The sequence below is a fragment of the Anopheles funestus genome, chromosome 3RL (genome assembly GCF_943734845.2).
Source record: "Anopheles funestus chromosome 3RL, idAnoFuneDA-416_04, whole genome shotgun sequence".
In the NCBI taxonomy this organism is placed as follows: Eukaryota; Metazoa; Arthropoda; class Insecta; order Diptera; family Culicidae; genus Anopheles; species Anopheles funestus.
In genome coordinates, this window is record NC_064599.1 from 71,947,292 (window position 1) to 71,973,136 (window position 25,845).

The 25,845-nt window shown below is 41.5% G+C and overlaps 2 protein-coding genes across 39 annotated transcripts in view; both read left to right on the forward strand.

The window, feature by feature from the left end:
• LOC125768481 (zinc finger Y-chromosomal protein-like) overlaps positions 1–23,401 on the forward strand; it is a 103,817-nt gene extending 80,416 nt beyond the window's left edge. The window contains exon 4 of the mRNA XM_049436204.1: positions 18,935–23,401. Coding sequence (XP_049292161.1) covers positions 18,935–18,938 — 4 coding nt within the window. The 3' untranslated portion in view covers positions 18,939–23,401. The remainder of the gene's footprint in view (positions 1–18,934) is intronic.
• The window catches only part of LOC125768453 (dystonin), a 184,018-nt gene that overhangs the window by 53,507 nt on the left and 104,666 nt on the right, over positions 1–25,845 (forward strand). For 8 of the 38 annotated variants that reach the window (XM_049436097.1, XM_049436104.1, XM_049436098.1 and 5 more), the window contains exon 1: positions 23,547–24,762. The exons of 18 other annotated variants lie outside the window; for them this stretch is intronic. In XM_049436097.1, coding sequence (XP_049292054.1) covers positions 24,207–24,762 — 556 coding nt within the window. In that variant the 5' untranslated portion in view covers positions 23,547–24,206. Of the gene's footprint in view, positions 1–18,727; positions 19,068–23,247; positions 24,763–25,845 lie in introns of those variants that run through there. 12 more of the 38 variants (XM_049436103.1, XM_049436131.1, XM_049436106.1 and 9 more) reach the window with 5 other exon arrangements.

Here is a 25,845-nt window from a genome sequence, read left to right on the forward strand (position 1 = left end):
TATTTTATGACGTTTGTCGAAGGTGTGACCCCATTTTTCCTGAGCCCATAATTTTTCATCGTAGATGAGCTCAGCGTAAGAAACTGTGCATCAAACCGGGTACGTTCTCCCGGCATGCAATTTGCTCATTTGTTACAGTTACGCACGAACACAGTTCCCTTCATGAACACACTAAACGGCACAAAGAAGAGTTCCATCTTGATGGAAAACTTTATGGAAGTAATTTTTGCAGTTAAAGGTTTTCCACCACGTTAAGATTGGCAACTGATCAACTGTTCTCGTTGTACATGGTCGTATAGAGACAAGCGTATGTCCGGGTTTTGAAGGTACGCAATCGCAAACGGCACAGTCCACATCTAAACTAAACCCAGTTGACAGGTGTAAGTGAACGGAGCCGTTTTGCGTACACGCACCAGCTTAGAGAAATGGAAGAAAATTGACATTAGTAGTAGTGGCATCTGGTGTTGTTTGTTTATTTTATCAAAAATTCTAAACGACGGTTTGACAGTCCGATAGTAACGTCATTAGCAAAATGTCAACACTGATAACTGTCTTATTACAATTTCTTATCAAACACAGATTTATTGTGATATTATTAATAATATAGTAATGAAGGCAGAAACATTCAACATTCTTAGTTATGTGTAATTGTTTTTAATTATTTTTTTTTATTTATTGAACATATTTTAAATCCTTATGTCATTTTATGATCAAAATAAAACGTATCTGGCACAATTTTTTGTACCATACTCTATGCTGATATCAGAACCGCATTGATACGCACACTACCTTCGGGTATGTATGTGGCATTCGAGAAACATCATCCCCCCTATTGTCGTGAGCATATTCGCGCATCGTGGCTCTTGCTCTTATCCATCGTGGGCCGTGCGTATACGTACGTTAGGGGAGAGTTAGAGAGACCCCTAACGTGGTTTGCTATTATAGCTTCTGAGCGCATCCATTCGTGTGTGTGCGTTTGGCAAGATTTCCCTGTTGGCACGCGGCTCTAAAGGGAAGGTTTAGTCAGTCGCGCTTACATGCACGACTTTCAGTTTGCGTTTTAACGTGGGAGCATTCCATGCCGTGCTGCTTGTGCGTTATTTTTCGTGTGTTGATATTTGTGTTTTATTTATTTATTTCTTTTCGCTATACTTCACTATTACTAAGCATGCGAAGGAGGGAAATAGAAAAAAAAGAGCGGGATAGTAATAGAAAAACAAAATCAAATTGTAACAGTGTTTTTCATCCCCCGCGTATTCTCCCGGCCTCCGCAACACGTGTTCGTTCGTTTTGTGTGTATTTTTCCTTCTTCTTCAATGTCGCGTTGTACACGTTACGATATTCGCGGCCCCACGCGCGCGTTCATTATTGATTAATAATTATACGGCTTTTATAGTTGACTCAGAGCAGCAGTGTGGTAGCGAGTGTTTTGCCAATTTTGGCACGAAATGACAACGTTTTCTCGTACGTTGTTGTCAAAGAAAATAGTTTATGATGGTGATAAAATTAGTGTCATTAGAATGAAATCATTAAAATGTGTGCTTAAGTCGTGTAGTGAATTTTGTTGATCATGCTGATAAGGAAGAACCTTTAAAACCCAATAACAACTACATATGTCAATGCTTAGTGCAATAGTAAACACGAAACGTCAGAACAAAACGTCAAAATGACAGAAGCAGAAAAATAAACAAGTAAACAAATGAGCATAACTATGACTAGCTCCGGTACTCGACATTCTTCGCGTGTAGTTCCACGGAACTGAGATGCACTTTTTGTAATTGCCAGTTCTCTTGCACCTTCTGTTTTCTCCCTACCTTCTTCACGCATCATTCTACTAGCTGTCACATGGTTGTGGAATGTGTCACGTTGCAATGGCAAACGGCCGGTCGGCACAAGTGTATATTATCATCGTTGCGTGTCCTCATCGATATCCTACCGTCTACCGTTTGTGATCTCATTAGCCTCTGGTTGGTTCTCATGCCGGGCCATTACCATTCTTTGCCAGGCCGGGACTGGGAATGTCGGTTTCCAAAAATAATCCCACATTAGATTGGTTTTGGTGCGCGCATGTTTGTGTGTGATGACGGTCAGTGACGTTTCTGGAGCATTGTTTTATTTACTTTTCGGTAGTTTTGTGTTTTAGTTCGTAACGCATTCGGTGTTGTTTTCACTTGTCCGCCCCTGTCAGCGATCGTTAAACCGTGCTGGTGTTGTTATGTCTCGTGATCTTTTCCTTTATGTTGTTGCACTCTTATTATTATGTGTACTTTCTACATGATGGTTGTAGAATGTTTCATTCTTTTGTTTGTCTTTTCTTTAATACAACGAACACCGCAACGTTGCTTTGCGTGTGCTACTAGCGGGAGGCGTATTCGTGGTAGAGATAAATTTGCATAATTTTTTAACGCATGTGATTGTTTGTGTCAAGGGGAGAGCGAGAAAATAACCACACAAAAAACCCCAAAACTGAGCAAGGGCATCCGGTACATGTGTACGTGCCAACAGCAAAACTTTTATTATCGCGCACGTCCGTTTTTGTATGAAGTTGTATGCGTTTTGTTTATTTCCACCGCCGGCGCGCAAGATACCGGGAGTGATGAGAAAGAAAAGAACAACGACGATCGTATCGTCGCAAGGGTGATTGCGTGCGTTTTCATTGCGTCACCGTTGAGATATTGTCACCGGTCAGACACACGATCTGGACCGGAGTGTCGCAAGGGGTTTGGCCCAGCTCTTAGTAAGGATTAGAATGTGTCCGCGGACGTTGGACTCTCGGCTTTTTTCGATATTGCGCACGGGGTAGCAGTTGAGTAGCAATACCGGCGCCTGTGTTGCACTTGCACCAATCGAGTGTTGCATGTTGATGCATCTAATTTTACTACTTACAACCGCGTTTAGCGATATCGAATGCCACACATACCAACGTACCTCAAGACGCTCAACCGACACAGTGTTGCTGGTTGTTCCATCCGACCGACGGTTTCATGCCCCGTTCGATTGCATTCCGGTTGTGTCGTTTTCCAGGAACGAAACATTATGCTGACACGCACACGGTTCTCCTGCTTCCACACACAAACACACTCGCTGGTGCATCCATCGGTACCGGGTGGATGGTGGATGCATCGGTGATGCATTGTGCATTTGCGTTTTGTGGTTATGTTTTTAACTCACGGTTAGTCCGGTTCTTGGCTTCTTTGTTGTCGAACCGCCCCGCAATCGACGGTTGGTGCATTATTTATGTTCTGGCTCGAATGACTCTGTTTTTAGTTTTGGTGTTTTTTTTTCTCAAAGGTTTTTCTTTACACGCCTTTGCCTGTCTCGTGGAAAGAAAACGAGACACGAAGTGTTCTTGCCGTTTCTTTCTTTTCGATTCTTTATGTTTATTCTCCATGTTTGCGTGACTAAACGTAATATTACTCCTCGGTGGCTGAAGGAAAAATATTGACTAGTCTGAATGAAATTGGCTGTTTAGATCAATTCTGTGTAATGCATACATTTTTCGTACCAAGTCTGAAGGTTGGGTTTCGAAGGCACATAAATTTATCTGGTTAAAAATAGTCTGGTCTTATTGGTACAAAAGGCATTATTATACTGTGAAATTTACTTAAATGTATTATTTCTTCAAAAATTATCAATGTGTGCCATTTTAAAAAAATATATATATATATTTTTGCTAGAAATATCTTTCTGTTGTTCGAGTCCAACCCCTGACGACAAATTGAATCAAAAACGGTGTAAATGATAATGATAACATTGAGATAATGTCAACTTCACAGTAACACATATCGTGCGTCAATGTGAAGAATTTATTCTTATCATGAACATGTAGAACAAAACACTATTTGGGTGAAAGCTATTTTTCTTAGATAAAATAGTTTGTTGTAAGCATTTTTTCAATAATTTCTTTAAAAACAGAAAAATCGTCACAAAAGACACTTAGACAATAGTTAAAGAAAATCAAGAAAATTAATATTTTAATATCTCTTAAACACATGTTGGAGTTACGTTGGAAATTCCACCTAAAATGATCGTCATCTTTTTAAGCTTCCAACGGGTAAAGCATTAGAAATGATGCTAGCACACTGTTGGCAGCTTTCTTTATCTTATCACAGGGCAATTACACTTTTAGCGCTTTGTTTTAATTATACGCGATAGAGTTGTTGTTTGTCCAGTTTTTGCTGCGGTGTACAACGTAGATGATGACCATTAGGCAGCCCCCCATCGTCTGGATACGCGTTCGCGTGTAATGTCGGCGGTGTTGTAGCATCAATTAGAAGCGACTCGTTTTATGATAACCTTTTTGGAGAGGATTTCCGATCCATCAAAGGGGGGCGACTATTCTATCAAACGATTTGAAACCCAAGCGCTCATTAAATGCTATGATTTGTGAATCATTTTTATTAAGTTCGTCGTTTTTTTTTGCATAGAGAGCTTTATTGAGGTGTAGTAAAATATTTCATATTTGCGTAATTACTTATGCCCAGACATGGAGCAGTAACGCAACTGCTCATCGATTATTTTAAGACGAATTGAGACGCGCCTGTCAATGGAAGTTTGACTGTATCGCGATCACGATCCCCAGCCCAGAACAGCATCCCAGCTACACTCGATTCTGCTTCATTCGATCTTGTAGTGTTAAAGCAAACAGTGACATCAGCGCGACTTCGGGTGCTGACCTGTTGACGCGTTTGCGAAGATCAATCTGACGCGTGCACCACGTACCCAAGTGCTCGTTTAACACAGAAGGGGAAGCTGTTTGAACACCGGTGGCAACCGTTTCGAATCACAATATTCAATACGAGCGCTTGCTGAGTGGCTCACTTGAAGCTAGTTTCTGGTGATACAGGCCCTCATTCACGTGAACATCTCAGCAGTCTTCTGTCTACGGTGGAAGGGGTTTTGATATCGCAAAATCTCGTTGTAGTAGCGATGACGTTGGTCCCTTTTCAATCCGATCACCTTGCTGACCCGACGTAACACCCGATTTGTCGGCATGTTGAGTTGGTTTGGAGCAAAGCTCTCAAACCTAAAATCTTGTGGAAGTGTAGTTGATCCATCTTATGCAAACAATTAACACATTTCTCAAACACTCTTTGCATTTCCGCAGCTCCATTAGCAGCAGCAACAGCAGCAGAAATGTAGAGCTGGAGGATAGCCATGGAGTCACGGATCTGTTAGTTTGAATAATTCCAATTCCAACGGTGGCGTACCGAGCTTATAGACATTGCTTTAGATGAGGCAGTCTCCGTTGCATCTCCCTTGATACCCGTCCGGCGAAATATCCCGGTTGGCTAATGTACATCAAAATATTTACCATTCCACAACGACGGCAAGAGGTGTCTCCCACACATTCCAGAACAATAGAGGAATGTGTGCGTTCAGAAGTTTTGCCACCATAGATGGCGCCCCCCATTTTGATCGCAACCAGAAATAGCGGATGATCTGTGGAAGTCAAAAATGTTGAAACTTAGACGACTTTCCCACACGAACTGGAATCCTGATACTTATGCCTTTTAACCACCCTTGACGACTCAACTAAAGGTTCTATCATGTTCGAGCCGGTTGCGTTTGCAGTTTTGAAGAGGCGTTATCTGCGACACGTGTTCGAAACGAGAAGCCTAGAATCGTTGATCGATTTCTAACTGCCTGCTCTACCCACTTGTCTATCGCCCCAACTCTCTGTCTCCTACGCAACGAGTCATGAACTATAGCAGCGCTGAACTGAGAATGCTTTTTGTTGGATATGCTCTAGAAAATCACGCCGACATCGCACCAGATCGGGCATTGAAACGATCCAAAATCCTGCGTAGGTTTCTAGGAGGCCCCGGTTAGCCTCAGTGACTTTTTATACATGGAGATGTCTAGAATCACGTACCTTGAGATTTGTCTCGCCACCGCCTCGTGCACTCTCTCATAACTGTCGGCAAGGAATGCTACCTACCTGATGCTGATCTCATTGTAATAACGATCTGGGACTGGGTCACTTGGATCACACCTTGAATGTCTTACCAAGGTAAGAGTGGGATGAACCAAAGTCGTTTGGCCATTAATTGAAGTTCCGCTTGGAGGGGGGAGTTCCGGCAAGCAAAGAGCATCAATTGAGAACCGCTGTGTGGTCTTATCTTTGCCACTAGTAATCGGTTTAAGGGCAAAATACGATTAAACCGTCCCATTCTTTGTTGATTGGATCACTTTATCGATTACCTCGGGAATATTGCGTTCCTGTCTCTTACTGTTGTAGTGAAACCGCCTTCTCGCGACCAAACCAATCAATCAGCTGCTGGTACGAGTAAAGACGATTGGATATTTCGGCTTAATTCAATTAATACCAGAAGGTCAGTGCGCGCTTGTAGTAAAGCAATGCCTACACACATAATTCTCTTTCTCTACGGGTATGGGTGGTCGGAGTGTAATGTTTGTTCCTTGTAAGGAGGAACCCATTATCAGCTTGTCTTTTTGATTTCGAGAGATGTAATTATTGTATTTGTATCGGCAAAGATCGATGACGAGAGCTTCAAGCCATACCCCAACTGGGACGGCAGTCACTGGCACGATGATGACAGGCCAGAAGTTTTGTACTGTACCGAGTGCACTGTAACAGTGTCCCAATCGTTATTACATGGACATTCGCTGTCGATGATGATGATGATGATGATGTTGATGTCTTTTGGTTTTTGTTTCACGGCGATGCTCGTTGGGCGTTGGGATTTTATTTCTAGCCCTCAGGACACTGCAAAAAAAGGGTCGGGAGAGTTATTGCGCCCGTTGAGGTGCAAACGATACGAGAAACGAGGGGATTATTTATAGGAACGGCTCCTACACTCTGCAGTGTGTGGAGCTTAGCTGTGGGATGGTGGTGTTATGTGCGACCACGGGACTCACCTCAAAACGGTCTGTGAAACTGGGGCCCTCTCTCATAGGTGGTATAATTATAGGGACACCCTTCGCTCACTGAAGTGTGTATGTTTATACTGCCGTATATCTTGACACACAGAGACAAAACCCGTTGAGTTGGTTTCCTGTGCATCGAGAGCCGTCGCACTCTTGTACGGGGTGGCACGTCCATCGAGGAAAGGTGGTTATTTCTTTCGAAAGGTGCGGAGATTGATTAATGCGATGATCAACCCGTTGCGGGTCAGCTTTACGTTAAGGGGCAATGTTTTTTTTTTCTTCTTCGGTGTTTTCCTTGGAAATGATAGGGAAGTTGAACGTATCATTTGGTTGCGCCAGTGTGGCAAAGATATTTACATTTCTGTTCTCCCAAAAGTGTGTGGTATGGCTTTTTTTTTTGCAAACGCACGCGCGCTCTCGATCCATGTCAGGTATGTCCGGGGCATGTCTAACCAGTGTGCAAATATACGGTACCGACACACAGGCCGAGAGGTCTTGTTTGAGGTGTAATATGAGATAGACGGAGCTAACTGGCGCCTGCCTGCTGCAGTTACAGACTTAGTCACTCCGTCAGTTCGATGTGAGATGATCGATGGTGTCATAGGTAAGCCGTCTGCTAGACGGCAGCACAACGATCGTGTGTGTAGGTGGTGCAGACACTCTTAGCACTAAATCGGGGCTTATGGTTGGCCATCGTTTTCTATTACCGCTACTACCGAAAAGCGAAAGGTGGATTTAGGTTTTTGCCGAATTGGATTTGGTTAAGATGTCGCCACAGAGTTGCTGGTGGAATTGCGGATTCCTGAGTGAGTTACATTAGACATGCATTAGGCGTGTTCTTTTTGTTGCTGCTTCGTGGCATAAATTAAACGTACTGCCACAGTTTTTGCACTCCGAGATTGTAAATGGAGTTGGGTTTTTATCCCAATATTTACGACCGATCACGCTTTATCTAAAGCAAACTCGGACCGTCACGCGAGACCGATTGATTTATGCAAATCTGTTTCGTTGGGAGAAAGTTTTATCAATCGTATCGCAAACTGTCGTTGTTTATCTCACGTACAACAGGCACATATAGACACAGTTTACACCCTCGTCACGGTGTGCATTGCATCATCGTACGGAGTTGGTTTTTACATCGTCTAACGGATTGATTCCGAGTGGTCACTCACACTCCAACTTTTTTTTTTGATGGAACTAATCTTTGTGGTTACATCTTAAACGCCACACAAATGGAATCCAATGAGGTTTTTATTGGAAAAGTAGATACCGAAGTCGAAACCAGATGTGTTAAGATGCGTTTAATATAGTGTCAGTAAAGGTGTTTGGTTAGGTGAAGTGGTTTTTTTTTGTTCATGGGACTATGTCCGGAAGTCCACAGACGACTTTCCTTTGCGAACAACATCTGTGGTGGGTGCAGTTGTAAATTCTCACACCGATTGAAACAGAGCTGTGCACAAGTGTTTTGTTTCGTCCATCCTTAAAATGTATTTGACATCTTGACATCGGGAAATAATTCATCCATTTTTATGGCAACCGCTGGACCAGACGCCGCTGGTGACGATGATTTTGTGCATGCAGTTGGTATTACTGTTATTGAACATGCAATCATGATTGGAGACGTGATCGTAAAACTTTAAAAGCCCGATTTCGTTTGTTGATTATAGCGCACCGAGCGGGGTCGGTTTGTTTTAAACAGTTTCTTATCGCATCTCGTAAAGTGTGGAGACGAGCGGGAAAGCGATTACCTCATCGTTTTGTGTTTCTTGAAGAAGGCGGAAATGCAGGTCTACGGAAGTGGTTGGAATTGGTTCCTCAATTAAAGTTCAAATTTCGTCACACCTTTGCTGAAGGTTTGAATTTGTTTATTCCTTAGAAATCGTAATTTTGGTGAGACTTTAAGCACATTTGGTCACAAATCTCGCAAAGTTCTAACCTCTACCGTTCCCGAAGATCCAAAGACAGTGACATCATTTCTTTCTTCGGCGAATGATTTAACTGCAAAGCTGAAGAAGTTGTGTCTGTAGCTATGCGCATATTTACTGGCTCGTTGACCATGTACGGGTGGATCTTTCCGTGACTTTCGTGGGAGTCGTATCTCGGTGAGCCAATTTCGGCAAACCATCGCTTACACGCATCGCCGTAACGTTGTCCCTGTAAAAATATCCAATTTGGTGCTTAAGTTCTGTTCTGTGCTCACTTCCGAATCAGGTGGGCGACAAACCTTCGATGGAGCGTTTGGATGTGCTAAAGAATGTTCCAATGTTTGTTATGGACTGTGGAAGGAAGTTCCGCCCCGAAAGTCGTATTTTACACTGGACAAACGAGTGTAATTCAAACGCCTAGCGTTCTAACTTGGATGCTAATTAGTCCACATTAGTACCCCTCCCCCACACTTAAAAGGGGAGTCGAGAGTTCGGTTTCGGAGTGCCTCGTGTCAGTTGGCGGAGATGATCCACTGAGCTGATAGTGTGTATAATTTTATAGTTTATTGCTCTGTTGACGCTTGCCGATGCTGCATAAATGAACCTGAATATGTCTAGGCGCCTACGTGGACGTTGAGTAGATCATTTGCAAACCCAGGCAAAAGCCCAAGATTTCATTGCTCGCCGTTTTCTCAGTCGCTCAGAATTTGTCACGTTTGAAGGTGCGGCGCGTGGCGTAGGTCGAGGATGATTAACGACGGAGTGCCGATGGTCGATTACGATGGCGTCATCGTTTTGGTTAGCGAGGGTGGATACTCTGTTGAAATGCAAACTGACGTCCGTCCCGGCATCTTGAGCACCTGTTGCAGAAACTGACCGTGAATGTGACGGTGCGAAGGTTGAGTGTACTTCGAGTTTATTCGAGTGCACGTAAAGATTGCAAATGTTTCATTTATCAAACCAGTATCGAGCTACCGGGGTAAGGGATGTAGGTAAATGCTGCTTAAATGATTGAAAGCAGTTGCATGTGTGAAACTCTAGAAATAACAATCTCTGAATGCATTCCATTGTACCAAAACCCAAGAATTTGCATCTTGAGTTGGGTTTTTCTCTCTCTCCTTCGTTCATTTAATCCGTAACCTGTCGGAAACGATGATGTCAGAGATACCGCCGAATATGACGTCAGTGCTCGAAAAGATTCAAATTTATGGATGAGTCGTTCAAGATTTTATGGTTTCTAGCGGGAAATTGGTGTGTAAGGTCGTCGTAAACCTGATTTCTCCTGATCAGGATAGTGTCATCTACGGATGAGAATTGTGAATTCTTTTGAAGGATAGAATCATTGAAAGGGAGGTCTATGTCTGCAGATAATCCACCGATGACTTTGAGATACTGTTAGCATTTAAGCAGTTAATGCTCAAATAGTGGTTTGATTAAGAGAACTTCCTAATTCCAAGTTCAAATTAATGGCTTTTTAACGATCGACTTTTTGCTTAAAATGGAAGCGCGAATTCAGGTCCGTCTACGACCACCAAAGACGCGTCACATCTGGAGATCTCGGTATGAATTATTCGAGTGGTTATGGTTGGTTGCAGTTACCTTTAAAAAACTGAGCTGTTTTGCTGGTAACTCGTGTTTGTGTGTTTTGCACATGCCAAAAACGTGTCTCGCCTCTTTTCCTCGACAAAGCTGTAGAAACATACTGTACGTACAAAGTGGATGGAAGTGTAAGTGATTTAGGATGTGCATTTTTTAATTCCACTCGACTGCAGTTTCGCGTTTTTTCGGTCGGATGAAACATCCTCGGACAGCAAAGCCTTTTGCTCAGTTGTTCGAGTGAAAAGCGGCAATGATCAGTGGCCAAACACTTTTCTTTCATCTCAAACCGATTGGCAGCCAAGAGGCATTAAAGCTGTGGCGTGAGATTACGTGAGAGGTGAATGTGCCTGCGACCGTGCACATCGTTTACGTAGCTGCATTTACGGTACGGGATGGGTTAGACGAAATTTTTCCTAACGAAAGTGTGAAAGTTAGTTGGTAGTAAATAGCGGGAGTGAAAAGTATAAATAAAATGGAATAAGCACGTAACAGGAGCACGTAGTAGATGAAGTAAAGAGTACAAGTAGTACCCGAGATATACGATGTATTTTATCATTTGACAGCTCAGTGATTTTATAGCACAAAATTTAAGCAAGTAAATTAAAATTGGGTTAATGATGTCTACTAATTCAACTAAGTAAATTTGTACATAATGTTTGTTAATGATTTTACATAATGATTTGTCCCCGGAAACTTGTAATGAATTACAAGCAGAGAACGAAGTTGATCCTATAACTGTCCAATACCAAGATTCAGAATACGCGAAATTTTGATTTTGGGTGAACTCCGTGCTTTGCTATAATAGTGTATCTCGCGGACTTAAGCAGCATTTTATAGCAGAATTTTACTATAATTAGTATATTTAGGGCATTGCGGCTTTTCACCATATCGTCAGCACCATAGGGTCTATTGGATATTCATTTAAACTGTCATTGTTGGGGTTTCTTTTCCAAAAAAACTACTTCTGATTATTTTTTTTTTAACTGGATCACCAGCAGTAAATTGAGATATCTCGAGACACAATTTCGCTGGCCGCTTATATTTGTTTGGATGACTTGAACATTTCGCAACATCTGGCCGGCGAACAAACACACAGTTGCTACCAAAAGGATACCAGTTAAACCTACGCTGCTTTCATGTGGGCACATTATTCGCTTTTACTTACCGCTGACCATATTTGTACGATGCGGGACACTACCCCGAATGAATTCATTCCAGCTTGGTAATAGCATGCGTGGTGCAACCTCCGCGCAAAACGCCCGCGATCGGAAGTGGATCGATTTTGCAGAAATGGTCCGAACAGGGTAAACCGACAAAATTAAAGCACTATTCATAAAACGCCACTCACGCACAATTCCGCTGCTGATGGTTTTTTGTGTGCGTACGCGACACCTGCATGCCCACGACGGCCCTCCTCGGTGGCGTGGCTTTTGTTGTTGTGAAGAACTAAGCTTAAGAGGCAATGAATGACTCGGGTGGCTAATTTTAGCCACCCTTATGGGGGTAGGTATGGGTGAATAAATGTAGAAAGAAGACGAAAAAACGACCCGTTTGGGATCGGTTTTATGTGTGTGTCCACAAGGAAGAGCAAACAAAGATGGTCAGATACACACCGATCGCCGTCACTGTTCCTTGGGAGCGCAGTGCCAAGTGCTGTAGAGAAGTAACGGTTCGTATGATCTACCAATAGAGAGGAAATCTTAAAGATTTAGGTTTTTACGAGAGTATGGCACCTCTAGGTATGTCAAGCACTTTGCTTATGATACTCTTCCGCGAGGTAATTCCCAACTTAAGTCAATTCTGAGGTTGACACTCGGAACTCCCTACTGGTTGACGGTTGTGTGATCACTTTATGCGAATGTATCTCGAGTGACCTAAAAGAACTGTTAACATTTCATGTGTTTCGTATTTTCCTACAAAAGAACAGGTTCCAATGTCCTTTGCCGGTCAGATTTATTACGCATCGTGCAGCAATGAATGGCAAGATTCCATTTTTGGCACAACGAATTATCGACGACAACGACGGATTCAATTTATGGTTTTGTATCTAAAAAAAGTGTCTCAAAATCAATTTACTAGTTCCCATGAATCACTTAAGAAAGAGTAATTAATTATTTGCTAAACTGCATCGAAACTACTGCAACCAATGCTCCTTTCGCTCGCAGGCACGGAAGTGCTTAACTTTAATCGTTCCTAATCGATCACAGAATGTTATAGCTGCAGACCATTTTTGGGTTAAACTTTAGGTGAGATTCTAGTTGAAATGGGTTCTTTTATCTGTGCCGTGCCCGCCCGTACGCTTATCGTTAATTAATGTTACAAACATAGTTTTCGTAATGTCAATGTCACTGTGGAACCGTGTAGACAAAGAAAGGTCACATAACCATTATGGATTGTGTGCGAATATTTTGGTTTTCAATGCTTAGATATACGCGATATTCTGTTTGCTAATCTTTGTTTTAAGGGTCGTAAAGTTTTTTTTTCTTTAATAGCAAAAAGGTTGGATTAATCTCTGTTCGCTACCAGTTTTTGTGACTTTGTTGTGAGACACGAGTTCTACTTCCGTCTTCTTTATAGCGCGCGGTCGTCTACCTTGAATCACCCTGGTAATGCCTATTTGTACAATTAGTCACCACTGCTTTGGCACGGTAAGATGGCTAAGAATGGCACGGTTTGCTGCAAGTGTCTGCAATTTAAGTCCGTAGGTGCTTGGAATCGGTTTCACATCGAAGTGTCTAATTAATCGAAGGTGATCGAAAAAAACGCCAAGAAACTAAAAGCACACTCCCCAGCCAACGCAAAGTTTGGCAAAAAACCATACTCCAATCCCACTCAGCGGGAGTCACCATTCAGCAGTGAGTCGTCCCCATGTCCCACGGGGCGGCGTCCAACGGGCCAGAAGGTCAAACGGGGGACCACCACCTTAACCTTACTTTCTCTCTACTTTTGGGGACGCTCTTTCGGGCTATTCGGGCCCAACAACAGCACCGCCGATGCAAGTTCGAAAGGTTTTTTTTGTAATGGGCTTGGTTTTTAATGGCATTTTTCGCGAGCTTTCAAACTTTGTCTGGGGAAGAGAAACATTTCACGTTTCGATGGAAGTCTCTGTTCTTTTTTTTTCGTTGCGAGTAGGTTTAGTGTTACCTTTCCTGATGTGCGTCCATAGCAACCGGTTCCTTTCCGCCTAAGTTAAACATCGTTCCACCGGCGATGGCGTTTGGTATCGTCGGTCAAGGTTTCTAGCGTGACCGTGACTGGAAACGCTAACGATGGTTTGCCGCTGCCAACTTTAGCGACAGACACACATAGCGCGCGGGAGGGTTCGGTCATCATGTGGTCGTCTTCTTGCTGTCGTGATCCATCACTTTCCTAATTTGCATCTGTCTTGTTTTTATGTTGTGCTTGCGGCGTCTAAATTTTAACCTTTTGCGCTTTTGACAAATCTCTGCTTTCGGTTGTGCGAGACATGGACGCTGCAGAAAAAAAACCCCACACAGCGGAAGTGTTGTTTTGGGGTTATAACCAGCCACCAAATATTATCGTGGGAGCTTTCACGCACGGTTTAAAAATTACACTTGTCCCAATAGATAGCGACGGAGAGGTTGGCGAAGACGAGGAAAAGACCTTGGCGTTTGCATATATGTCCTTTTATGCGTTTTAGCGCGAAGGCTTTGAAGGCTATAAATCGAACGGTGTGGGTGTAAAATTATGTCACCTACATTCCACCCCGAACACAGCTACAAATGTTTGGCGCAACCATTAGATCGAATGCTAACAAGTGGTGCGCGCGCGCTGATGACGATGAAGGTGAAAAATGTGCTTTCGGGCACCCACCGTGTGTCTTGTGCGCATACTCAAGTGTGCACGGAATTTGGGTAAATGTATCGATGTAACGAAAAAAAGGGGGGAAATTTAATTTGATTTCCACTTTTTTTTTGCTGTACATCTCAAGGAAATACAAACTTTACTGCATCACAGCAATTGTGACATTTCGACCTACGATTCGGAATAATAAATAACAACACACCCTTGCAAACTTTTTTTTTTATCGCGGATATACTAAAATGCATTAGTTGTGAAAATGACCTTTATTATAATCCTTCTAAATACAGCACGCTAGCTTTTTATTTCCCAAAACGATTAGAAACACAAGCGAAAAAATATTTCAATCAAAAGACTTAAGCGACGAACCCTTGTTTTATTTAAAACGGTTCGTCGCTTGTTTCTTTTTTGTTTTATTTCCACTTTAAAACACTTATATTTATTAAGAGCCATCTGTTGTTTTGCTACATATCTTATATTTCTATATATGAAAATATTTTTCCCCATATGGTGAGTTGTGAACTCCATAAAACCAAATCCGTTGAACTAATTTGAATAAATTTCGATAAAAACAAAGGGAGTGTTCGTCCCCAAATGGGGGGACAATATAAATATGGCATGCAAAAATCATCGTCATCGTATCGGAGCATTTATTGGAGCCAGCTAGAATGGGGGTTTTTTGTTTTCTTTGTTATAATCTACCTCGAAAAATCGCGTTCTGAAACAAGTTTTCTTTTCCCCGCATTTCTGCTAGGGACGCTTATAATGTTGCACCAGCTGTTTAAAGAATGTGTGTATGTGTGCATATATTAACCTTTTGTCCAGTGTTAAACTACTACTGTCCGGATTAGATCCGATGGTCGAATCAGGTTTGAGATATGTTTCGTGGAATTCGTTTGTTGTTGCTGATGATCTACTGCTGAATTGTTTTGCAACACATTATCTTGTTGGAATAAAAAAGAAGTGAAAAAAAAACTTGCGTTGGCTGCATAAACCAAACAAGAATTGATGTTAATAACTGTCGTTAAAATTCTTCGCCCAAAAAAAAAAAGAACGATGGAACGTTGAGCTATTTAGACGAATATCTTCCTTATTGTCGTCTTTGCGTACGAAAAAACGAAACACCTCCAATTTCAATTGGCTGTAGAATTGAGAGGCGCCAGGCACGTACCGATTGTGTCCCCGGAAACCGGATCGGGGTTTCAAGTGGTTTGGTAGCAGTAGCTGCCAGAGGTCTTCAAACTCCTACGCGCGCCATCTTTCGAGCTGAAAGTTGCATTGTGAACAAGTCACCGAATTAGCCTCGACCTGGATATAGATGGTTATGGTTTTGCTTTCCACGCCGCTTTGCACCTTCTAGAGTTCCAGAGAAGGACACTTTCATCTTGGAGATCTTGCTACTCCTGGGGTTTATACGGTGACAGAACGCTTCCGAAAGGAGGCTGCCAATCTCGGTCCAGACAACAAGGGTTTGCTGCAGCTTCTTGTTACCTCGTGGTATCGAAGACAATGCACAAACAAATGCAATCCGACCGTGTGATCCATCATTCAATTGACAGCTGTGAGCGCGGGGGAGACATCACTATGCACCGGATAGAGAGGTCGTTCCTGAAGGCACTCGAGTGGAATGGAGATGGCGAATGGGAACTTACAGACATCTCCAAAGACCCATCACAGTAGCTACCCGATGCAGTGCATCCCTTCTTATCTCGGGTGCGTGAAGAAGCATTACCTTGCGCCGCAAACTCTCAGCATCGGGAGGCTTCGGAGTGTCGTAAAAAGATCTTCCAAAGTGGCGTAGGTGTTGGCACATTCAATTGCACGAACCACGGTGAAAGTAGCTCGATTTTCATTGTTTAGCCACCGTGAAAAACATTCCGCGGAGAAGACTCGCGGCTCACTACGTATGTGTGTTGGGGGGGGGGGCTTCAGTTTATCAAGATGCTTTCCGTTTCGGAAAGTCGCTAGTAAATTGGCTTCCCGGACAACTTGTGGAAACAACCAAACGTACTCGTAAACATTTGTTTTTTTTTCTATCTTCGGTCGGATTTTTTTTCGGTACGTCTTCTACCGACACAGCTTACGGCGAGGTGTAATGTACGGCTTTACATCGCGTTTGCAGCGGTGATATTTAATCTATTTCGATTGCGGGGCTCCAAGAAGAAAACGGAGTGTTAAAACAAATATCCCATTTAAATGCGATCGCACATGACCGGCGGCCGAATGCGGCGGTGAGCTACTGTGGTCGAGATTACGCAATCCGCGATAGAGATCCGTTCGGATCGACCGGCCGCGACTTCAGCGAGTGGCGTGTTATGTATCATTCCTTCGGTTGTTTGGGGTTTTTGATTTTCGAACAAACTTTTTCACGCTACTGCAAACAAAAATGGGAAACCAGAGAAAACTGTTTGTTGTTTTTTCTTTCCATCCACCTTCTGTTGTTCTTCACTTTACATTAAATATCTTTGGGAGGACGTGTTTACTTGTTTTTAAATTGAATGCAGTCCATCGGTGAAAGTCTATTAATTACTATTCTGACAACTATTCAACAATTAGGCTTCTTTGGTTGCATGATTAATTTTCTGTGAATGGCAACTGAGAATTACTATTAAAACTAATGCCTCATAAAAAATTATTGCCTTTTTTTAAGTATGTTATAATTAAGACTTCAATTATGTCACCATTTTTAGTATAAATGAAAATTCATTTCCGAGGACATTCCCACACATTAAGACGTGTTTCGATGACGTCAGGATTTAATCTTGCCGAACAATTTCTTTAGGTAAAAAAGCGATCCAATATAGTAGGTGTTGAGATTATTGTTTTTATTGCTTAATAGGTTCCATTCGTCCACAGAAGCTGTTTTAGTTCGTCGTATTAAGAAATTTGAATGTTTTCCTTTTAAGGTCCGTGGAGACACTAAGATGTAAAATGAGTGTGTCATGTCAGCAATTGTGACTAACAAAAAAAAGGAGTACATATGCGACTAGTCCACTACACGTCACCAAATCTCCCTAACCTATCGTCCAATGACGTCGACTCATCGCTTTATGATAGTGTGATTCCGGCTTGCATCAGGTTCGAACCCTCCGGAACCGGATTTGCGTTTGCAAAAGCTTCCGTTACGAATCGACATTCGATGCGTCCCCGTACATGTGTGGTGACTTCATCCCGCAGTGCAAAGCACAGTGCTCGGGACCGGTTCGCGCGATAAATTGGCACGGTTTGTGGTACGTACGTTCAGGCTGACAAATCATTAGGGTCAGCGCCGCGCCACGGTTGTGCATGAAGACGGGCGCAACCGAACCCCGTTGCTTCCTACGGGCACGCGGGTATTATGTTGAGGTTGGGAAGTATAGTTTCATACGGGCAGAACAGGAGATTGAATGGTGTAGGGAAATCTGGATAGAGGAAGCCTCTCATGTTGCATGAAGGTTCATTCCTGTTTCTGTCCCAAACGCACATTCCAGTAGAATCGTTGAGAGTTGGTGTGAAGATAACATTCTTTCATCGTGGTACCGATGAGATCATCGATCGACTAAATGTTTGATGATTTCTTACTAAAAATACTATTTATTTAACTTTTTGTTTTACTTTACTTCACTTTCATCTTGTGAAATTAGATTATTTTTTTCACTTCTTTAAACAACTATTTTTGTTTTACTTGTAAGTTCATGGCTATGAATATCTTCAGTATGGTTCGTATTAAACATTTAATACATTTCTACATTCATATTTTCACAGTTTTTATAATTTGGACTTACTTTCAAATGATATTCTTATTTGTTTGTAGCTTTTTCATATCTTTTTTTTATAAATGTGATACAGGTAGTTATCGGAGTGAATGAATAGTTAAAATGGTGAATATTCAAAATCGTTTGTTTAATACCTTTACACTGAAATTCCCCCAGAAGTTTACCTCATCTTCGCACATTAAAGAAAGGAAGAAAACCTGTTCCAAGAAAGCTCTACCCTCTATGGTGTTTTGTTTCTTAAGTGTACGAAAAGAGCACTCATCTGAGCGTACGGCTAATGCTCCGGAGAGTGAGATTTCGGACAGAAATGCACCCTGGCGAGCCAAACTGTAGAATCAGCAGTACAAAGTCGCCCGCGCACTTCCAGACATGTATACACACACAGTCGCACAAAACGGCAACAACACAACACAATATGCTTTACGTCAGGTGCGCGTCTGTGGGTGACTTTTGAATGGGAGTTCGAGAGAACACAAGAAAACACAGAAAGAACCTGCGCCTCGGAATAGGTGCGAGAGCATAAGAAACAAAAAATGAAAAGATATTACTTTTTAGCCTTTTGGTTTATGCTTTGGTATGCGTACGCCAGGTTGTGTGTGTGATAGGTTTTTATGCGCGGGGGCGCATTCTCCGAAGAGAACAAGAGAAAGAGAAAGAGCGAAAATATAGAGTAACTCCATCCCGCGAAGAGAGAAAGAGACTGAAAGAGCGATCGTGCCCGGTATGGAAGAGAGCGGTTCGTCGCTTAACATAACGTTCACTTCACGACGTTTGGAATTTCTCAGTACTTAGCTGAAATTCGTTGCGTACGGTTGCGCCGCTACGCGTACGCGAATGTAAAGAAGCATTTCCTCTTTGCAAATAGCAGTGTTTGTGTTGTTGTTTTTATTTTTTCGTTTGTTTGATGATCGTCATCTGCGCCATCCGTTTTTTCAAAGTTAGTTGAGTTTTCTTGTCTAATTTCCCGTGTACCGTGTGTGTGTCATCTTATTTTTTTTGTGTGTTTTTCCTCCGTGTGCATAGCACAGAAGTGCGTGTATGTGTATGTGTGTTTAATGTTTTTTTGAATGGGAATGTGAGTGCTGTCGTGTCGTGCCCAGTGTGAAGATCATGTCCAAGATCATGGAAAGATGCGTTCAGAAAAGCTTTCCCAACATGAAACGAAATTAAATTCCCGCAGTCTTTTCTTGTGCGAGGATTGGTGCGACGAAGCGGCAACCGAATGTTAAACGAAAGATAAATCTATCAATGAAAAGGAAATGGAATGCTTGTGCGCGAAACACGGGTTTGTGGAACAGTGCACGAACAAACTTTTGTGGACTTGTGCTTAGTGGACATGAATTAGTCTAAAAAAAGAATCGCAATTCTATATCAGCTTTTGGTTTTACTCCACATGATCCGTTTCGATTGCTTTAAGAAATGTCTGGCCGGAAGAAAATGCCCCCGGACCCGAAGACCAAGAAAAAGCATTCATGGGCGCAAGAGTGCGATAGCGGGATGCGTTGTTGGTGCGTTTGTTGGCCCAGTACACCGCGTTGGGCTTGCTTCTTTTCCGTCCACCGCACGATTCACGTACGGTTTCGTGCGATAGCGACGCTTTTATTTTTTGTGTGTTTGATATGATGGTGAATAGCGCAGCGTAATGGAGGCGATATAAAAGAAAAGTGAGCAAGCAATATCCGAGCGCGAGACACGGGGTTTGCTCTCTTCAAGTGCTTTCCTTTACGGTTCCTGCTCGGCGGTGGTTATAGTGTTTTTGGAATATTCACATGGGCCCAAAACACAGAGGGGCTTTAAATTCTGGTTTTTCTCAATCCGCCAAGTCTCTTTAACGGGAGTTGAAAGATATGGGCATGGTTGGGAAAGCGATGAGCAAGAAGAGTTGTATAGAAGGGAACGAGAAAGAAGGGGAAAAAATCAAAAGAAACTATTTTGCTTCATTGCTTAATTTACGTCCTGTCACAAATATCTTGTGCGGTTCATTTCTTGAAGTAAAAAGTTTTGTTGTTCTATTTTTTCTTCATTTGATAATCCATTCAATGTACTTTTTGTTTGTGTTGTGCAGTTTTATTACCTTTTTATTATAATTTGTAACTTTCATTAATTTATTAGAAAATTGCTAAATGTTATAAAAATGATGAGGTGTTTACACGAAATGTTAAAAAAATATAAAACACATGGTAACGGACATAAAAAATGTAATAATAACAAATTTTAAATAAAAAAAATACTGAAATTTGTTATAAAAAAAACAAAACCAATTTGTGAATAAACAAGAAAATTGAAAAAGAAAAAAAAACAAACTACCAAATCAAGTACACAAAAGTGCAAAAAAAAGGAAACTGTAACAAAACAATCACCCACTTAGCGTTTGGGTTTATTAGGCCGATTACACAAGCAATCAGTCGGTGAATTTCCGAAAAAATAGTCAAATAAAAAATCATTTACAACCATCGTTCAAAGCTCGCAATAAAACAATGCTAGCTTGTTCTGTGGTTGCAATTGCGCTGGAAATAAGAAGTAAACGCTATATTGAGGTTATCATCAGTTTTCCACTGCTGGTTTGACGGTTCACTTTTCATGTTGGGTAACCGTTTTTCGAACACCAATCTTTCTCCAGTGTGGTTCAAAGTGACCCAAAGTGATCGGTTTTTTTTGTTGTTGTGTGGAAATTGTTATGCAACTGTTTTTCTTCTTTTACCTTTCAACTGCATTTTTTTTTATGCGGGGGATTTCGTTTTGCGTGAAAAACCACTTCAAACTCCCTTTCATTTTGCGGGAAATGAAAAGGATGACTTCTTCTCGTACCACCAACCTCCTTCATGCAAGGTGATGATGAATTATGGATGATTTTTGGTGGGTCCTATCTTATCCATTTTCTCACCCCAAACCGATGGGGGCGCTGAAGGTATAATTGCGTTCCGGTCGTTTGGTTTGGAAGGAAAAAGTAATTTTTGTAGCTTTATTGTGAATTCGGCAGGTACAAAAACGTGAAAAATAAGAGTTACTTTTTCGTCTTTCAACGAGTGTTTAGCAGTGCTTTCGGATTAGAAAGAGAGTTACCGAGTGAGTTCGGTATTGCGAAATGGAACGAAGTTGGTTCCGTTCGATTAAGCTTCAACAATGATCGGTTGGTCCATGGGCGGGTAATTATGATGTTACACTGGTGGTCATCTTTACTGTAACGTTTATCTCTCATTTTCAACCACGAAACAGGTGTGTTGGATTTTGTTGTTCGAGCTGCCGTACACATGGTTTATATGCTCTTGTGTTAGCGATCGTGTTTCAACCATTCAAGCGAAGGTGGGCAACCACCGAAATTTAAAATGTGATAAAAATGTAAATTTAATCGATAGCCTTTGCCACATTTATTGGCATTTAATTACGATCATCGCAGGGAATTTGTGAGCACGACATCGAAACACACGATCGATGTTCAAAGCTGTGGTATTGAAATTTGGGATAAATAATATTAAAAATAAAGCAAGAATAAAAATAACAGATTAAACGGTTCGCATTCCTGGCAACATATTTTCCTCTAAAATAGAGAGAGAGAGAAAGAGAAAAAAATCGGATCGTTGAACTGAAAAAAGTGACAATATTTATTGATGTTTTCTTATCCTTTGCCTTTCTGACGTTTTTCTTCCTGGCAAGAGAACGTCTTCACCTTATGGGAACCGTTGAGTTCGATTAAAGAATCCGGTTCTATTAAATCGACAACCATAGGTAACTTCGCAGTCCGGATTATGCAAATCGAAAACATAAAGCGACTGAAGAAAATGGTCACTAAATATAAAGTAGTAGACAGTACGAATTAAAGCGAAGAAAATTCGTTGAAACCGTAATAATTTGATTTTATGTGTTTATGTTGTGAAATGTAGTCGGTTGGTGAATGTATTGGTGTATGATTAAATTACCACCGGCGCCATTATCATTCGTCCTAATGAGTAAAGTGCGCCACTTTGTCGGCATACAGTGCGTTAACTAATGAGTTCTTTCCCATGAAGAATTTGTAAGTCATTAATGAAGTATTCAAGAACTCGATACGACTGATTGGGATATGACCTGGAATGTAACAGTTAGCTTTAATATTTTATTAAAATTATTTTTCTTAAAAAAATGTTTCAAAACGAGGTTATTATATTACTTAAAAATCATTAAAAATATTTTAAATAAAGAACTCCTTTTTGGAGAGCTTGAGTCACTTATGTTATGTCCATAAAACTACAAAAAAGTTCGTTTGTTGTTCCGCGCTGTAGAATTGTAGATTTCAAGTCATAAATTGAAAGCATAAATTAAGAGCTCTCCATACCACAAAGAGCACATTTCTACCAGCTGTACAGTTCCAGGAATTGTTGGAACTTTTTTCTTCCTTCTTCCAAGACATCTAACAAACCTCTTCGGCTCGCTTACATTAAGGCATGCTGCAGTGTACCTGTTGCTGTTTGGTGCCCACCGGATCGCGGGACTTTCCATAGATATAATTTCGTGTGTTTGCGTTCCAGAATTGTCTGCCCTGCGTGCGTCTGTGTGAGAGAGAATCATACCACAACAACGGGGGAAAAGTGCCACTTCGCAAAAAAAAACTCCTTGGACAGAAGGAATTCTTTCATATTTCTTTCTACCTCTTCGTTTGGACAGTATCCCAGTACCCAGGGTTTATTGTTGTATGTTGAAGGTTTCCTAGTGGGTCTTGAGATTGCCTCTTTCTGAGGGGAGATTTCCTGCGGAAAGACATGAACTTCGTCCGAAACCCGTAGTTTGAGTGGTTGTGCGATTTCAGCAAGCGAATCTCAGTTAACCCCGCCGTCCGCTGGGCAAGAAGGTTTTGCATGGTGCGTTCTTCCTGCCCAAAGTAGACGGGTTAATGTTTCACGGCGATCGCAGCGAAAGTGGTGACCTGGATGGTCGCGGAGGCATTTCTTGGTTGTTTTTGCTCTATTGCCTGCTTCTTTGGTCTTCGGCAAACCGGTCTTTGGGGTGTCGCGAATGTGTTTGGTGCTGAGCTGAGTTTCCTCCGGTCCCTCGGAATGGCATGCGAATAGCAAATGTGTGTTAGCAACACCTAAGTAAAAGATGTGTTAGGAATTGGGTTGAACCGGAAGATTGCTGTTAAAAATGGCACGTATGTAGCAAAGGGGTTATTATTAAATAATATTTGCTTTCGAACGGGATAGACTTATTTGTTGTATGAAATAAAATTCCATCCAAAGGAATTTGGTGCGAATATTGCAAGACTCTATCACTACTGGCTAATGTGTGTTAAAACCATCTTTGTTAAATTAAGAGTTAAAACAGTTTAAAACAGTGTTTTAAAGGGATGTGTGAATTAATGAAGCAAGTGTTTAATTTTCCTTTTGTGCAGCAGCCCCCAGTAAAAACGAAACGCATATCGATCGAGAGAGAGAGGGAGAGAAAAAAAAGCACCGGCACACAGCATACAGTTGTGAGTGAAGGGGCAAAAAAACCCACAATTTTCTATTGCAGAAAGTTAGCTGCAATATGTGTGCAAAAAAAAGTGAGAAAAGCTATCTAAAGTACGCAGTTTAAAAGTGTAGTTGAGCAAAAAAAGCGTGTGCAGAGGATGAATAATTTCGACACCGAAATATAAATTCATTCAATCGTAATTTCGTGCACACAGCAGGTGTAATTGTTCAACTTTAGATAGATATCCTTTCGATCCCGCTTGGGAGTGCATCGAACCCGACCGAATGCGAATTAAATGCGAATTTCCGAAACAACCATTCAACGATAAGGCGATTCGCGAGTGTAAAGTGTTTTTATACAAGTGTGTTTTTTTTTATTTTATACCATTAATATTCAACTAAAGTGCCATTAACAAACAAATCGCAACAAATTGTCAACATTTTACTCACGCGCAGAAAGCGAAATAAAAGCTTACAACGTAACACCACGAAACAGTATATGTACGTCCGCTTGTTTACATCGTTTAACACTACTACCAGCAAAACGCGTAAAGCATATAAAACAGATAAATAGTAATCAACAAATCGCTACGTTCGATGTTTAAAAAAAAACAAGATAAAATTATAATCGCATACCAATAACAACGAAGTAAAAGTAAAAGGCAAAACGAAACGAAACGACAAAGGAGCGAAATTTAACGAAACGAAAAGAAAGCAAAACATACAAAACACTGAACGAAAGTTTGAAGTAGTTCATAACCGTGTGTCGGTGAACGTGTATTGCCATCATGTCAACGCAATCATACTATAAGGACCGGCTCGGGTTCGATCCGCGGGAAGCACTGTACGACAACAATAATGGTGAGGTGTCGCAACAGCAGCACCACACCAGCAGCAGCTCGACCAGCATCAACAACAATCACCATCACCAGCAGCAACAGCAGCAGCAGCAGCAGTACCATCAGACGATCACGACCACCACTACACACCGGCACAGCATCGGTGGTGGTAGTGGTGGTACCAGCGGTGGAACAATAGTAGGCAAACATCACCACTACTACAACAATGGTGGTGGTGGTGGTAGTCCCGGACCGGGCAATGGTAACGTAGCGGTCGGTGGAAGCGGTACGCCGCACAACGGTAGCCATCACCATCATCACAACAATGGTGAATACTACCATACGACACCGGCCAAACGTCACCGGCAATCGTTTACGGCGACGTCACCGGCCACCGGATCGTCACTGAACGTTACCAGCCAGGGCGGCTACGAGGATGCACTGACACAGTTTAAAGGTACTGAATTGATGACGATATGGGAACATTTTGTTTGGGATATTATAGGTATGTTTTGCCGGTGTGGGACCGTTCCAAAGTCGGTAAGCCAGTGTGTGCCTGTGTGTGTTGGCCGTTTTATTTTTCGTGCATTCAATGTTGCGGAGGACACTGCTTTTGGCCACCTGCGAGTGACTCGATCTGTGCATGCAGTTTCCCTTTGGCATTTAGCTGATGGTGTCCTTTTTTTAAGTGTCGCTACAGCTGCTCCGAGAATGTGAAAGATGTGAGAACTTCCTGCTCAGTGTTAACAAACCCAAGTCCGCTATGAATCCCTCAATATTACTAACTTCTTGTTGTTTTCTTCTCTTGCATCCTTTTTGAGAATGTTTTTTGTTTGTTAGTTTTCTTTATTTGCTTTATGTCCTTGATCCCGAACTGATGTTTGATCAGTACTAACTTTAAGATTTTTTTTTGAAAAGACATGCAGAAAACCGTGGGAGAAAAATGGAATTTTCCTGTAGTTTGGCAAACAACATAAGGCCTGCGGAGAGTCCTACAGAGTAAACAAAAACAAAGGCATCCTTGTTTGTTAAGGCATTAAATGTAGGAGAACAAAATTCATTCATTCGTTTTTGCTCAAAGTAGATTTTTCATTGCAAGTTGTTTGCTTTTATATCATTCTGATGTTTACTTTTTTCGTTTAGTTACTTTACTTTTCATTACTTTTCTTATTCTTATCATAATTTTAACACAGTTTTTGCATAGCTACACAAAATTTCAAGGTTTTCGTTTAATTTCGCACTCTTTTTATGTTCTTAATGCTTCTTATCATAGTTATTTGGTTTTCTTTTTTTACGATTTGCATTCAATTATGTTTTCTAGAGTATCATATTATGATGAAGAAAAAGTTATAAATTAGTTTTAAAAGTTTATCATAAGTTCAAGGTTTATAAAATTTTAAAATCGCTTTGTGCTTAGATCCCCAAAAAAAATTGACCCAAATTTGCTACCGTACACCTGTTGAGGTGTGTTTGTTATCTCATCATGAACAAGAGTGTTCATTTCGATAATGGCACACAGTGTCTGATTTATCGCCGTTCGGCGTTTCCAAACTCATGTACGATTGTTTTTTTTTTTGTGACCTCTCCC